Below are 17,697 nucleotides of genomic sequence, written 5' to 3' on the forward strand. Positions count from 1 at the left end.
AAGGTCACTGACTGTATGCGCCAGGTTAATAGACCTCTTACTTAACCCTGGCAGATTACCAGACACACTGCTATGGCACTGGGCCTATAACTGTTTGTGCTAGGCAACCATACCGCTAACTTGAGTCTAATAAAGTGCAAGGAACACTGCTAAGGAACTAGGCCGATTACTGAATGCGCTAGGCAACCAGACTTCTAAATTCACTCTGATACAGTGCCAGACAAACTGCTAGAGCACTAGGCCGATAATTGTATGCAATAGGCTACCAGACCGCTAACTTTGTACATATACATTGTAGGCGCATTGGAATGCTTAAGATGTAGTGATGTCGCTGATCCGAAAATGTGTAATAGCACTGCAGTATGTTCTACTGGTCAGGTGTGTATTTATAGGAACTTTTCGTAAACACATTGATGTACCGAAATATCCTTGACGTGCTTTCTTCTTCTATTTAAAAGCATGAAAGCTATATGTTTGAAAGGGATTTTGTTATACAAGCAGAACTTAACATACATTAATGCGATTGTATTGTTTTTAATTGTAGTCATACTTTCATTTTAGTCATGTTTCGTGCAAACGACACAGACATCACCTGCCATACGATACGAGATGGGCTGCCAAAACAATCAGGTATTTAGTGCTTAAACAAGCACTAGCAATTTTAACATGCCTACAGAATTACGAACACCACGATAATTATAGTTCGATGATGATGACGTTCTACTTAAAGATCTAACAGCAGATCGTTGCAAATACAACATATGTAATGAACAATGTGTAGAGGTGATATTAAAACTTCGTTAATGGCGATCAAACTATTGAACATTTATATACATGTGTACATTAAACAAGAAAACCCTCTAGATAAAATTGCTTATGTCAAAAAGTATATTACATAATACGACTTCTACCATGTCCTAGAGTTATAATTTGACATAAATAAGGAGGTGTACTTAGGAAGCAAAGTTAGTTTCAGAGTATTGATACGTAAAAATGATCGAACAAATAGAAGATGGATAAGAGACCAACCTACATAAACAGAAACATTTTATGTCAATGGTGCGTTTGCATGGATGGATACCGTTATCACGCCGCAGAAAGAGGTCAAACTATTGGAACGTGCAACGAAACAGATGCTATATGTATTGCTATATAGTAATTATATATTGCTGAGTTATTGTGTTATAGACTTGTTATACACAAGAATGTATTTCAGCTGTGCACAAGCAGCAACTTGCATGGAGGAGCAGGAATTATCGGACGGGCTTTGAACACTCGTCAAGTGACCGCCTGCCACGAATGCTGCTTGTCTGACAACTGCAACGAAAGGCTTTGTGCACACAGAAAACGTAATTACAATCATACTCGATTACCAAAGTTGTAGAACAATCTTAAATATTTTATATTAACTCATTATTGTGGAATAATGCGTGCAATATTCTTATTTTGGATAACTTTTTATGGGTAACAATCCTTTTGATTAAATTGTAATAATTTACTTCAAATTAATTATTTGCCAAAATGAAATAGATATTTATATTTTGACGCTTAAGAGTTTTCTAGAAATTTTGGATAAGACATGCCCATATGCAATCAACTTGTATTGGTATTGTTTACTGCCATCTGCACCATAAACACATGCAAAATTAACATATAATTAGGAAAATAGTCACAGAAACAATAACGTTGCATCACAATTCGTCCCAAATAAAGTCTTCTATGTAGGTTTAGTGTTAAACTTTCTAAGCTTGGTTGGTAATATTTTCAAGAAGACCATCCTCGGTCGAAAACGATATTCCTTTTGATTGATATGGATTAAGCTTAATATAATAAATGATTTGATTATCTCATATTCAGTCATAAAATTAAGTATTTGTCCTTTAATATAATTTGTTTGATTGAATGATAGATATCTTTTCTGTTCTCAAGACATCTTTGTTTACAACTTTGACATTATAAGATTAACCTATTGTTGTCCTTGTGCGTCATTCCATACGTCTTTTATTGATTATCTGTCATGCTTTGGTACTTTTGCCTTTAAACTCGTTGAATGATTATCGAGTACCAAAACTTAATCCTTGATGTTGTTATTCATGTTTATCTCAATTTTGTAACTTTTTTCACCAGAACGCATTTAACACAATTTAATAAATGTATCGACAATTCATTGAAATGTCATTGCCATTCATTTGGTCAGAACGGTTTCGAAATATTACTTGCGCGTGTTCTTGTACGCATACTTTGCTGTTGAGTTTAATTTATGCTTCCGACTTTTCTCGTAAGATTTAATGTTGAACGCTCACTGATGTTCACATAAATCACTTACATGTTAAAGCTGCACTCTTACACAGATTGAACGTTTTGACAACTTTTTTATTTTTTTCTTGGAACGAGCCGATTTTTGCGAAAATTCAGGGAATCCAGTTATAAAAGACTGCTGACAAAAAATTAGATTGCAGATTTTTATATTTAAGTTAAAAAAATGATGTTTTATGCATTTTTATTAAACCGTTTAAGCCATAAAACATTAATTTTCGAGCGGAAATATGAATATCTGCGACCTGATCTTTTGTCAGCGATCTTTAATCATTGGTTTGCATGTATTTATGCAAATATTTGCTCTTTCCAAGAAAAAAAAGTTATAAATACGGTTAATCTGTGAGAGTGCAGCTTTAATTCTGTATTTACGATTCAAAGGAGTACAAGGAACATAAAAATATACATCGATTGCGGTTTGCGCAAAGACTAATCTATGATTATACGTACACATACAAGGAGTGTTTCACAAACTGTTCAAACAATGAATGTTCATGTACATGTTCCAGCCACTGCATGCATTGACTCGGCCTCGGTGGACTGCGCACTTCTCAATTCGCTCTTGAATGTATGCACAGACGTAGATCATGCGAAGACGATATGTCCGAAGTACTGCGGACTTTGCTCTCTAGGTATTGTTATTTTGTATTTTCGAAAATATCTTTTTAATTGTATTACAAATTATATTACTACTCGAATAACACTTTCTATATTTTGACATTTTCACATTAATACTAACTGTGATCGTTGTCCTACCGAACTTTACGTGCGTATGCATACTTTTTCGTCCTCGAAAATGTGTATTACCCTAAAGTGTACTAGTTATACATTGAAGTTTGTTGACAACTGGTCTGTATGACTTGGTGCCCGTGCAATTAGGAAGATTATGAACACAGTGAATAGCTTAAAATGAATAATATAATACACAAACGTTTGAACTTATGACATCGAACGAAAACAACCAATGCCTGTTATTTCTACATCATAAGTGGATGGAAACTGGGCTGACTGGTCTACATGGTCTCAGTGTGACGTCACCTGTGAAAGTGGTACGCAATTGCGTACACGCACCTGCACAAATCCCGCACCCAATAATGGCGGACTCGATTGTGTAGGCTCAGCCAATCAGACAAAAGTCTGTGTGAAGGAACTTTGTCCCGGTGAGTTGTTTCCATTCGTAATTGAAATGCTTAATTTGAATTAATTTTAAAGTATTTTACATATGACATTACCATTTAACGCTTTGATTTTTCTCATCACATACATATCAAAGACATATATTGTTCATGTATAGTAGTGGACAATCAACAGCATATTAAAATGCAGAGCTCTGTTACAAATGTGCATTTACTTTGCTTTTCCCAAAATATTGAGAATATGTTAACCAGTGCATGGCGGGTGGAGCACTTGGACTAGCTGGGGTTCGTGTTCTGTGTCCTGTGATGCAGGACTTGCTACTCGCCGTAGGAATTGCAATAACCCTAAGCCGGATAGATTTGGTGACCACTGCTTCGGAGATTCATTTGAAGCAAGGATATGCATGCAAAGACCATGTGCTGGTAAGGGCAAACAACATATTCTCTCGCAACCGATGGGTTTAACATACCATATGTATTTATTATACTGATTTGAGCTTCGGTGTGTTGGATTTATCATAAAAAGGATTAGTCCGTATTCCTACCTATCGGATCCCAAATCCATCTTTTATCAGACAACAAACCACAATATAATTTTTTAACCACCTCTTCTCAAATAACTATGGACCAACTTAATTAATTTGAAATTAGCAAACATCTGCCAAGACAAGACACATGACTCATTGTGGTCATTTGCAAAGCTAATGAAACAGACTGAACATCAAGACTCTCTTGACAATATACTAGGACAATGCCAAACCTGAATCTCCGTCAGCTGATGTGCTACACAGCTTTAACATCAGTGATCTGAACTCTTGTTACCTATTGTTGTTTTGTAATAAATGAAATTTGATAATACTTGAGGGCTCCATTACAATTAATAACCATTCATTATATCACAAATGCTCATTCTTCACCTATATACAAGTCAGATTTAACCATACTTCTCTGTTCAGATGGTGGCTGGTCGGAATGGTCGTCTTGGGGTGTATGTGAGGAGGGACAACTTGGGCGAAACCGCAGCTGTAACAATCCAGAACCATCCGTATCCGGCAAGCAGTGTGCAGGAACAGATATGCAAACTAAACCATGCTCACTTCAGAAATGCTATTCCAGAGGTAGGTTTATCATTGTAGTTTTTTTCCGTTAAAAAACAGGGCCTTGTAACGCCGCATAAACGTGTTTTTTTTCGTTTATGCGGTGATTTTCAACGCGTAAAAAATGATTTTTTATGGGGCATAAAGGCACACTTTCGCCGCATAAAAAGCAATTAAAACATATACTAGTAAAATAGTGGTTGATAAAGTTTTATCAAGATCGGTCTTAGTTTTTTATGTCCACTAAACCAAGCTTTGAACTAGACTTTTAGAGACGTAATTTTTGACAAAGATTTAGTAAGATCGGTTTAAATGTGAACCAAACCAATTGATCTTTCTGCGAAAACGTTTGAAATGACGTTTAACCCGACTAAGGATGTAATAAATGTTACGACAAAGCACAACACCGTCATTAGGGACATTCAGAAAACTGAATCGTCCTATGACGTAACATATATTATTGCCTTATTGTCAGACTGACTGGCATATACCCTTGACAATGCGCACTTTCAACATGTATGTGAAGTAAGCGGCCATGCGTCCTAGTGGCCTAGCGGCGTGAAGATGGCGGCCTAGCGGCCTAAAATTGAATCCTATTTCAAAGCATGTATACATGCATTCTCTCTTAAACAATGACATAGCAACTGTTTTTATGCACAAATTAACACATTGAAGCTATTATCAATTTTTTTTCAAAAATGTCGATAAAGTAGTCAGCTATTTTAAAGCATTAAACATGCCTGTTCTTCGAAAACAATGATATATTTACTGTTTTATCCACAAATAATCACTCTTAAGCAACTAACTTTTTTATTCAAAATAGTCGATCAAGCAGTCCAGCGGCCTAGCGGCTTAAAATTGGTTTCTAATATAAACCAATTACATGTCTTTCCTTCTCTAAAAAATGACAAAGTTATGGTTTCTATCACAAATCACCATCATTTAACGAATGTCTGCATTTCGCCCAAAACTCGACCAAACTGCATAAAAAATCCATTATAGCGAATATCAGCATTTTTATTTTATGTATTTAGCAAAATTGTTAAACCATAGATTTATCATTGTTTTGGAAGAAAACGCATGTATACATACCATTTTAGGCTGCAATGCCGCCAGGCCGCTAACTTCACGCCGCTAGGCCGCTGAAGTGCTCGATCGACATTTTTTTTTTTTAAAGGTTTATAATTGCTTAAGAGTGATAATTTGGGCATAAACACAGAAAATATATATAAAAATAGAATAAGAGGCATGTTCACATGCTTTGAAAAGCTGACTGCTTGTTCGACTTTTTTAAAAAAAAATGTTGATAATCGCCTCAGAGTGATAGTGTGTGCTTAATACTCAGTTAATATTTCTTTGTTTTTTATAAGAAAATAGGATATCATTTTAGGCCGCCAGGCCGCTAACTACATACTTGCAACGTCATTTCAAACTAATTATAGGGTCATCATGGACTTCTTTCTTTCATTGATTGTGTTTTAATGCACTAGTCATTTGAACACTCCAAGGGTTTATTTTCAACTTCCATTTTGGCTCAACTTGCATGCCAACTTTTCCCATATTTTCTTTAAAATGACAGTAATATGCAACACCCTAATCTTAATCATCACCATAATCAACAACATCATCACAACCACTATCATCATCACCACAATCACAACCACTACCACCATCATCATCCCCACAATCATCATCATCATCATCATCATCATCACAACCACCATCATCATCTCCACAATCACAACCACCACCAACATCTCCACAATCACAACCACCACCACCATCATCATCCCCACCACCATCATTATTACCAACGCCAGCATCATCATAACTATCATAATTATTATCATCATCATCATCATCTTGATCATCATCATCATCTTAATGCTTTGAAAATCACCTCATAAACGCTATGCGGCGTTACAGGGCCTGTACCTTTCAAAGGTTCGTGTTAAAAAGAATGTATACGGAGCAGGCAATTATTGTGCTTTACCCCAAACAACTCTTACATCTGTTCAAAATCTGGTTCAAAATTGTCATTGTTGTTGTCGTTATCAAAAACATGTGCTAATTTAGCTATACCAGCTATGTAATTGTTACACGTTAATTGAGCTTTAAACAGTGTTGTTTTTTCGATTCACCAAAAATTAAACTGCTAGAATCTTTGCCTAATATACCAAAATGCTACATTTAAAATATTTCATTTGTATGAGTCGTAAAAAGTTGCAATGGTAATGTTGATCAAGCACTTACAAAATTGTAGATATGTTTACAGTTATTACAGCTTTATTCATTTATGTGATTTGTATAAATATTAAACATATGTAGATTGAATGTGTGATATAAAGAGTCTAGAAATTTGTTTATTGATCGTTTTATATATTAGAGTATTAAGTCAACCAATCAACTTTGTTTCGATTTACTTCAGGAGATATGGTGTACTTCATTGCCCATTCCTACGAAATGTCCCAGGCACATTATTTGATCTGCCCAACTGTTGTGGACAATGTCGGCAATGGTTACCATAGCAACAACGGCTCCTTTGTCGCGCCTGTCAGTGGGCAGTACTCCTTTTCTGCTCAGATATGTACATCCGATACAAAGACCTTAGATGTCCAGATTCGGCATGTTTCGTCTTCTGGATCGGAAAGTATTAAAGCTATCAATAGAGCTCATGGATCCGGGGACTTCGACTGTGCTACTGTTTCAGCTCCCATAGTTTTGAATCCCAGCGACCAAGTTCGAGTATACACGTCAGCGACAGTCACAACCCCAATATATGAGATTTCGGGATCGTTTTGGACATCATTTAGTGGGGTTTTAATTGAGCAGATATATAACTAAGCAATTATTGCTGAACACATATTTATCACATGCTTACCCTTGTTTTCCGTGTAATATACCCATTACGAATATTTTTATCTTACACATGTGTAAGATAACATATCAGACATTTCTATTGGCTAGACTAATCACACGCGACCTAGATATCCCTCCGCATTGTTTGTAAACAAAATGGTTTAAACGCCAACAAATACTTACCTCAATAATGAAGCGATAGGACTTCCGGGAGACAAATGGCTAACGAGTCATAGTGCCAGAAAGCATCTTGTTCGAAAACTTTCTGATTACAATGTTCCGCCAACCAGATAATGCAGATTACTAGTCACAGAAATATCCAGTCAGTCAACAAATACAGCCACATTAGTGACAAACAACACGAGAACATTTCAAACTCCATCTTAACAGGCAATATGCGACCAATGCCATAAAATTTGCTTGCCAGCTGTCGGTTACCAAAACACAAATACGAATTCCGCAGCACAGGTTTCTCATCACATGTACGTCCCGAGACCGTAATTCTCGAACTTGAACAGCTTGTTCTCTGGAAACATTCTTGATGGAACTTTTTCAACATCAGCATCCATGCAGTGCAGAGTAAGGCTTCGTCGTAATCATCTGCATGTTGTGAAAATCCATGTACACTAAGAAAACGCTTCAAAGTCATCGTAGAAAGCTACAGTGAATAACTTTTAAATCCGTACACACAGTAAAACTTGACAGACCGATGTAGGTCACATAAACCGCGTAAAGCATGTACTCTCAGTGTGACGTCATCAAATTGTGTACTTATTGTGATTTAATGGTTAAAATTGTTCGTTATTCATGTTGTTGGGTATTAAACTACACATTTTTATACTTGTGACTTGTTCAGCGCTTTATCAGAATTAAAACTTGATAACTGCTAGCTGTTTTTGTCATTTTCATTTGGAACTATTTATATGGCGCATCGTTGACATTCCACTCAGTGTACTTTGACTGTCAAATAATGGATTTAGAAAGTGGAACGTGGAACTAAATTGGTAATAAAAACACCGTTTTAAGCATGCGATAAAAAAGATCTGACACTCGTTGTCATTTTATACAAGATTTTTATTAAACTCGTCCATGAAAGTTGTTAGTAAGCTCGCCAGAGGCTCGCTTACTAACAAATTTCATGAACTCGTTTAATAAAATCTTGTATTCAATGACAACTCGTGTCAGATCCTATATGTATATCATCCTAACTTCCATTTACTTTGCCCTAAATGAAGATTTTTGTTTGTCAATTATTTTTGTTGTTGAATGAAATTGACGTTTCTAACACATAATTCTTCCGGTTAATTAAAATAACTACAAAGACGAGGATAAATAAAAATATTGCTTGTCCCTGCATTTTTCATTGTATTATTGCTAGTATCAAACTTATCCGGGATGTAATCATTTAACGGCATACTTGTTTTATGATCATTCGAAGTACCAATATGTTTTAACAGTTAACACAACTATAAATATAATTGAGCAATATCATTGCTCCATATCTGTTTATCCATGCAGATGTTGGCCTTCGAAATCCTGATATGATTGGTATTGAAGACACATTGTTTGTTTACTTCGCCTAATACTATCTAATGTTGTGTTTTTAATTTAATTGCATTAAGATACATTAACACAATTAATGATAAAGCACTAGTCACTGCACCCACTACGTTATTTATTGAAGTCGGTGAGAAACGTGATTTACATATAATTTCAAAAACGAGGGTTGAGTGAGGTAGCTGGTTTGTACAATAATCTAAAGCTTATCGTGTATAGGTAGCGGGTGTATATTGTAATATCATTGTAAAACATCAACATGTTACGTATTGCATGAAAATTGAAACTCTCAACAGCAGGAAGATTGAACACAATGAAATTATTGCAATTTGAATATTCAAATATGTAAAATGTATAGAGAATCAGAATATTTGGTTGTTCAGAGATTTAGGGGTGTTTTCCCTCTGAGCAAGAAAGCGTAGCATTCGGATAAACTTTCTCCATCTCGGTACCAACTATGCATCCATTTACCCTGTTTTTCTGAGGTTTTATTTATTGTGTTTTATTCGTTAAAAATAAACATCTTTGTGAGACGATGAAACCTTTTAAAAATGTATGTTACATCACTGTAGCAACGTTTCGAAGTAAGCATCCAAAAAAGATGTAAATGCTGGTGAATATAATTGTGTTCAACTTATATAAGTTATATAAATTCTTAAACATATTAGCCACTTATAACGGAAGAAATAATTAGCAAATATAACATGTTCCAAATATACGTAAATGTCATTTCTGATGCCTTTTATTTCAACTGGTTTCCTCTCGTCACAAATTGACGTCATATTTGTTACACATGCACAGGTGCTAAGCTCGGGTAGAAGAACATTGGTTATTATCGATGAATACCTTTTATATGGGCTGGAATAGAAAACATAACACATGGGAACTCTCCAATTGGAAATAAAGGAAAAACTTTATTTTTTGTTATAACAGGCAAAGCACATAATCACATTGAATGCATATTTGTACGCAGCTAGGATCAATCTCAATAACAAGATAGAAAGTTCAATGATGAGTTAGTGTTACGGGGGCCTGTCTCAGAATTTACCTAGTCGACAACAACCAACAACAGATGAATTCATCAAAATGGTAAGAAACATTTAATTTTACACGAACATAGATGATTTCACATTTGTGTAATGTCATGAATATTTGTTTCATATTACAATGTTAAGAGTTAATATGGGCGTAATTTAGACATAAGAATAGACTAAATCAATTAGTTTTTATATAAGAATCTGCATCAATAGCGATTTACTAAATATTATATTAAGGTAAAAAATGTAATTATATGTGATGTTAACGTATATACAATTGAAATAAATAAAATTAAAAACATTTCTCATTTGACCAGATGGGTTGAACCATTATGCCAAAATTAGTGACAATGTTTTTTATGTTTATGAAACTGCAAGAACATGTATTTTTCAATTTTTCTATTTTTAAGGATCATGCGATTGAACCAACGCAGACCAAGAGCAGCGCAAGCGGAAGCCGAAACGGAAGGGTGCACGAGTGCCAACAGATATTGACTAACAAATTATATTGTTTTGCTTTAATAATGTAACTTACTGAACACGATGGAATTTGTGTACTTTGTCATATATCTAATAAAAATATCATTGCTTAGGCATATAAAGTATATCTTCCTTTGCGGTTACGGTTTTGCATACCGTTCTAATTTTAACTAAAATGTTGACATAATACATGTCGGCTCACTCCATATAGAAACGGTACCATTGTTATACATGCCCGAGAAAGAGTATGTCTAATGCTTGATGATTCGGAAGGAAAATGAATATAAGGGGAAAAAACAGGGACAAACCAAGAGGCCAGACCCAGGCTGTACGTTTTTTCCGTTGCTTCAAAAGAACCAAAAGTCAAAAGACAGAAGTACAAACAAGAGACATACAAGAGGAGTAATTGGGCGCAAAAAGGGTAACATTAATAAAACAACACCCTTAACAAGATGGAGTTTATTTCTTTATTTTTAGAAAGGAAACAGTTCCATCATTTATTATAGAATATGAATGATGCAACGAACTTACCAGCCTTTTTATGTGTCTAATTTACAAGATAATTTGAATCATAATTTCCAGTGTCTATAAACATTAGTCGTTTGTCATCTGAGAGTCCGTGACACTCGCTCGTCATTCAACTTTGTATCGTAATACTGTGTTGGAATACCTTGATGTGGCGAAATTTACAAATACTTCCACCCTTTTGGACACAATCTAATTTCGAACACTATGCTATATTGAATGATCCGTGAAGAATAGAAAATAAATTACGGCACTGTATACGAAGTTCGGTATGACTTATACACACTAGGCTTGTAGTGTAAACTAAATACGTTCTTGAAAAAAAACAACATTCTTTTAAGTGTATAGTAATTCTTATAGTATTTTTATTTAGCTGGATGAGTCCGTTTCCTAAGTAGAAACCAGTACGGGTGTCCTTTTTGAGAGGTCATGAGCAATTTAACCTCTTGGGTGAGAGGCGAACACCAATAACAGGATATCGCTCTCACCGTTTTCATGAAGAGTGAGCAACTTCCACTGTGCAAAAGTGGGTCGTCATGTAGTAACAATATATATGTATATATATATATTTAAGAATCAAGCATTTAAGGTTTAATAAGCATAAAACATGATACCTTTCATGCATATGCAGTTGTTTAAAAATTATGCAAATTTTACGAAAGAAGATTTAATTATTTTTTGATTCCAGGCAATTATAATTTTTCACAAAGTTGTAACGATATTAGGAATGATTAAAGTAGCCTAAATGTTTGAAACTATAAATCAACAAAGTAGTGTTGCTTTGTGGTTATTGGCTCTATCTTAAGGACGATAATTGACTTTTTCTTATTCAATTCATTATTTTTCACTTTTTTCCATAAAAAAACGTTAATAAGAGACTACTTGACATTGTTGATTGTATAGTGAACGGACGAAAAAACAAATATGTATTGTCAACTTTTCCGTAGAATTGCAAATTTCAACAGATCTCTGATAAGATATTGGCCCGGTTGTTCAAAACTCTCGTTAAATTACTTACGCTTACGCTGACATGTTAGCGTTAACCGTTAGCGTTAACGTTAACTAACGCCATTAGCGTTATCCTGTTGTTCAGAAATCTATAGGCGTAAGCGTTAGCTAACACTGATGTAACGCTTACGTGTTGGCATTAACACCAGTGTTAAGCTCACTTCCTGTTTGTATTTCCATAATCCTTTACAATTTCTGTGGTCTGATGCGGCGAAATTACAATTAAACTTACCTCGTCCACTTGATGGGTAAATCCACTTAAAATGTTAAACTTGTATAACTAAGTCACAGGCAGTGGTGTATTTCATTATTCATTTCATCACTTCGCTATTTTTTAGTCAATATTAAATGAATAATGATATAAAATTTAAGGATGCGTTTTGTTTTGGAAACCAACCGTTATACGTAAAGGTATATATAACATGATATATACATACACTGGTATATCTATATATATTACCAAAATTCTACAACTGCTTCTAAAAATCCGTTGTTGTTTTTTTCATGAATGTCAAGGCCATGTTTTAGCCACAACGAAAACAAATGGGGAAAAAATGATTTGAGGTTACATTACACTAAATGAAATATTCATGTTGACTGAACTACTTGCCCTTAACTAGGATATCAGTTGAGCTTTTTTTAATACCGTCCTATTATTGATTTTTTTATAATACTAGTATAAGAATCTAGTTAACTTTGCATTGACTTATCAAATGTAAAGTGGATTAATGCTTTAATTTAATCTGCGTGATAAGTATAAACACTTAAATGGTGTTCGATTAAATAGACCAAACAGGGGATATACGTACAGTGCTTTAAGACCAAACTTGTGCACCTATGTGCAATATTTATACCACAAAGGGCAGCTTAAAAAACTTAATTTGTAAAATATGTCAACATTGGAGCAAAAACATGCTTTACATATATAAACAGAACATGATATAAAAATGGGGATCACAACAGAAATGGAAAATATTAGGCTTTATTAAGCAGGTATGGGGAGTTTTAACTGGAACCTCCTCAAATATAATTTTGCAATACTTTCATGTTGCATTTTCACAATTATGTTGTTCAAAACTGGTGATTCTAATGCAATATTCATGCTTATTTGTATTTTGATAAGATAAACAGTTAACCTGTTAACCTGTTAATTGAAGTGAAACAGGTTGATCCATAAAAGGGGCGATTTATTAGTGGGGTGAAGCGTCCGACCGTTTCTAATTTACCGACTTATCTGTGTCGTAATTTCAAGCGTTCGGATGATGTAAACAGTGGACGAAAATATTTTTTAATTAGATAAATTGGATTTAAAACTGTACTTGTAGTGGCTTCCTCTATGGAAATAGGAAAGTGAGTGGTCTACCACACTTGTCACATTGACAGTGCATTTGTGGAAGCCCAATCTGTCATCATGGAGATATTTCACCTCAGGGTCATTTATGCAGGTAAATATTCTGCAATTATTTGGTAACCATAATCATTTCATAGCCTGTTTACAATTGCTGATTCAGTTTGGTTCTGTAAATAAATGTGTAAGTAACATAGTAACAGGTACTTAAAAACACTGCGCTTATTGTATCAAATGTGCGACAGGTGGTTGGTGATTTAACTTGCAGTGACCAGTCAGAGGAAAGTATCAAATGTCAGGGACAGTATGGTCGACATATCTAATCAATTCACCACCTCAGAGCCACACTTGCTCGCTCCCGTGCTGACACCGCTCTAACCGTTAAGTCTTACGTTGAAAGTCTTCGGCAAGCAGCTGTACAATTGATTCATTGATATCAAAACAGTAGCGGCATCGCATTTCTAAGTCAACACTTTTCATGTGGATCGAAAGAAATAATTTAATCCTCTCTTTTCTTCTGTTGTTGAGAAAAGCACCAACTGTGTCAGCCATTTTTAACATTGACAGACTATTTAACGTTGACTCTAACGTTGGTCCAGACCAACGTTAGAAGAGTCGTTAAGTTAGCGCCTACTTTATCACCGTCAGCGTAAGTGTTAAGTTTGAACAACTCATTTTTGTCAACGTTAAAGTTAACGTTAATTTTAACGTTGACAGCGTAACATTTAACGATGACAGTTCACGTTAAATCCTTAACGAGAGTTTTGAACAACCGGGCCATTAATTCGTAAAATTTACTCAACTCTTTTCGACACCAAAACATGTAGCAAATGATTTCATGTTGTTGTGTATTTAACTTCAGCCAATCGCGATACCTCTTGTTGATAAGCCACGCCTATGTTCTTCTACATTCTGCATGCTATCGCAGTAGTTTAGTTCTCAAAGACTGTTCTCCAGTACTAGTAATAAACCGTAAAACTCTTGTTATTTCTTGTTGTAAACACAACATATTGGCGACGAGGATGTTTAACTTATTATGGGAATTTTATCTATTTGTGTGTGAAATTCTGGATAATAATAAAGATGGCGAACTCAGGTTTAATTGGAACTTTATATGCATTCAACAGTGACAGTGAATCATGGATTTCATATGAGGAGCGTTTAGAGATGTACTTTGTAGTAAATAGTATTGGGGATGAGAAAAGGTTGCTGGTTTATTAACTCGGGGAGAAGACGTATGCATAATTGAGGAACTTAACGTCATCCCAAAAGACATTAGAGAACACTTACCAAGAACTTTGTTAATTATTAAAGACACGGTTATGTTCCAATATTTATGCAAAAGACTACAGAAACAAGCTCTGTAGCAAAATGTTTAATCATCGGTTAAGTGGCAGTGGGGAAACGCCAAAGACATAGAGCACAACATCACAAACAAGAAACAGAAGAACAGCACAAAACTCCACAAACAGCACAATGCATACATACTATATATAAAAAAAGTATAGGTATGTTTATCAAGAATTGTTAGGTACCGCCTTGGAACGGTCAGTAAAATGTAAATTTACTGGGGGTTTAAACCAGTTTATGTGCACAAAACACACTCTTATCCCAACAATCCTTAATAAAGATAAAACGCAAAAAGTAAATCTTATCAAAGTATTACCAAACCTCTGATGATTGCGGAATGGTTTCATTTACGTAATCAGGCGGCAAGTGAATCTATGTGTGATTTCACAGCCGCTTAAAGGAGAATAGTAGAACATTGTGAATTCAATGATACATTACGTGATATGTTTGTTTGTGGGTTGAAAGATGAAGCGACACAACGGAAGCTATTGTTAGCGGCTGACTAAAGCTTGCGAAAGGCGATTGAAATTGCCACTGCGATGGAAACAGCTTGCAAAGACGCAGCTGAACTGCATTATACGGCATCAGGAAGTTCAAATGTAAACAAAATAGGAAGGAAGCCACTGAGTAAACGGCAATACCCTAACGACGTGACATTGAAGCCACAACAAAAAGGGAAATATTCTAATACACGATGCATACATTGTGATAAATCAAACCACCAGTCGGACAAGTGTAGAAATTGCCATAATTGCAATGAAAAAGGGACACCTTAGGACTATATATTCAAACCCAAGAAAAGTGAACGTTATTGACGAAACGGAAAATGACAGTGTGTATGTCATTAACAAAGTGGCCAGTGATAGAACATCGATAATTATTCTATATCCAGTCATTATAAAAAAAACAGGTTGAATTGAACTGGACACTGGGTCTGCAGTTACCATTATCTCAGAACAAAACATTAGACAATTGTTTGGAAATATCAAACTGGACAAAACCCTACTGTAAGCTACAATCATATTCTAGGGAAACAATTACAGCAAGTTGGATCTGCAAACGTGCGAGTTGACTACAACAACCAAACAAAGGATTTAAGACTCTGTGTAGTGAAAGGCAACAAAACATCCTTTTATTGGAGAGACTGGTTGAGTGAGATAAATATTGACTGGACTAGCGTTATGCGCGTCAATAGTATTAAATCGCAAAAAGATCGTTTTCCGAATATGATGAATAAATATGATTCTGTATTCAGCGACGGTATTGGTCACGCTAAAGGCTTCAAGACGCCATTGACACTGAAAGACGATGTCACACCCAAGTTCATGAAGGCAAGGTCGGTTCCGTTTTCAATGAAATCGAAAATCGAGAAAGAACTTAACAACCTTGAAAGAGAAGGAAAATTCACGAAGGTTAATACAAGTGAGTGGGCTACACCAATCGTATCTGTTTTTAAATCAACGGGAGATGTCATGATTAAAGGATATTTCAAGGTCACGGTCAACCAGGCCCTGAAGGTCGACAAATATCCACTCCCACGTGTGGATGACATTTTCGCTAATCTGTCACAGGGACAGAAATTCACGAAACTGGATTCACGCCAGGCTTATCTACACTTCGAGGTCGACGACAGTAAGGAGGTACTGACAATCAATACACTATACCGCTATAACCGGTCTTTGTATGGAATTGCCTCATTCCCTGCGATATGGCAGCGCACAATGGACACAATATTTTAGGCAATTCCGGGACTACAGTGTATTTTGGATGACATGATTATCACAGGGAACATAATCAATCGCACTACGAAAATCTTGAAAAAATGTTATCACGCTTGAGTGATTATGGATTAAAAGTTAACAAAGATAAGTGTCAATTCTTTCAGGACAAGGTTACATATTATGGTCATGACGTTGATAAAATAGGATTGTAGAAATGTATTCGCAAGATTCAGTCGGTGCTGGACACACCTGTACAACATGATGTAACTTTATTGAGGGCTTATCTTGGGGGTTTAAACTTCTAATCTTGCAACCGTTGTAAGTCCGTTAAACGCACTTTTCCAGAATTATCAAAAGTATAAATGATTAGATGAATTTGACAGGGCGTTTAATGATTCGAAGCGCTTGATCACATCAGAGCCCGTAATAACACATTACAATCCGTAACTTTCGGTACGGCTCACCTCACAAACTGATCAGTTACCGGTCACAAGTTCTCAGATTCGCAGAGAAACTCAACGCGAGCGTTTGTTATCGCGTGTTCTCAGTTATGTAGAAAACGGCTGGGACGACCCTCTGTTGAAAGGTTATTTCTCGCGTAGGAATGAATCACAATACATCATGGTTGTTTGATTTGGGGGAACCGGGTAGTAATTCCAATCAAATTACAGTCTAATGTATTAGACACAGTTCATTCAGGGCATCTTGGATTGTCAAAGTTGGACAGGCTAGAAGTTACATATGGTGGCCGGTATTGATAGTGACATTGAATCTCTGGTCAAAAGATGTAATGGGTGTCAGATGGAACAAAGACAGCCAGCACATGTTTACCTACATCCGTGGGAATGGCCGAGTTTCAGCTGGGAACGAATACAGGTCGATTTTGCTTTCTATTTTTAGGACGAATGTTTATGGTAATTTGTCGATGCACATAGTAAATGGCTAGAAGTTATAGAAATGAAATCGACTACTGCCGAACGCACGATAAATGAATTGCGAATTATATTCTCAAGATGCATTCTTCCGAAACAAAGCGTTACAGACAATTGACCTCAATTCATTTCTGATAGTAATTAAAAATTATGCAAAGTAATTTCATAACGTATATTAAAACAGCCCCGGCAAGACCATCGACAAATGGTCTCGATGGAAGGTTCAATGCTACATTTAAATCTGCTATGCGAGCTATGGATGGCGAAACTGACGATTTCGGCTTGAAACTCAGTAATATTCTATTATCGTACCGCACAGCTGTGCATTCCA

General features: G+C 35.6%; 1 protein-coding gene across 1 annotated transcript; it reads left to right on the plus strand.

The window, feature by feature from the left end:
• Nucleotides 1–304: 304 nt before the first annotated feature.
• On the plus strand, nt 305–16,452 carry LOC128241260 (uncharacterized). Its single transcript, XM_052958204.1, has 9 exons — nt 305–378; nt 562–630; nt 1,217–1,349; nt 2,826–2,948; nt 3,306–3,476; nt 3,705–3,881; nt 4,409–4,570; nt 6,978–7,173; nt 15,969–16,452. The coding sequence occupies exons 1-9, from the start codon at nt 343–345 to the stop codon at nt 16,450–16,452; spliced, it is 1,551 nt and encodes a 516-aa protein (XP_052814164.1). The 5' UTR covers nt 305–342.
• Nucleotides 16,453–17,697: the final 1,245 nt, after the last annotated feature.

Source organism: Mya arenaria, chromosome 7, assembly GCF_026914265.1.
Source record: "Mya arenaria isolate MELC-2E11 chromosome 7, ASM2691426v1".
NCBI lineage: Eukaryota > Metazoa > Mollusca > Bivalvia > Myida > Myidae > Mya > Mya arenaria.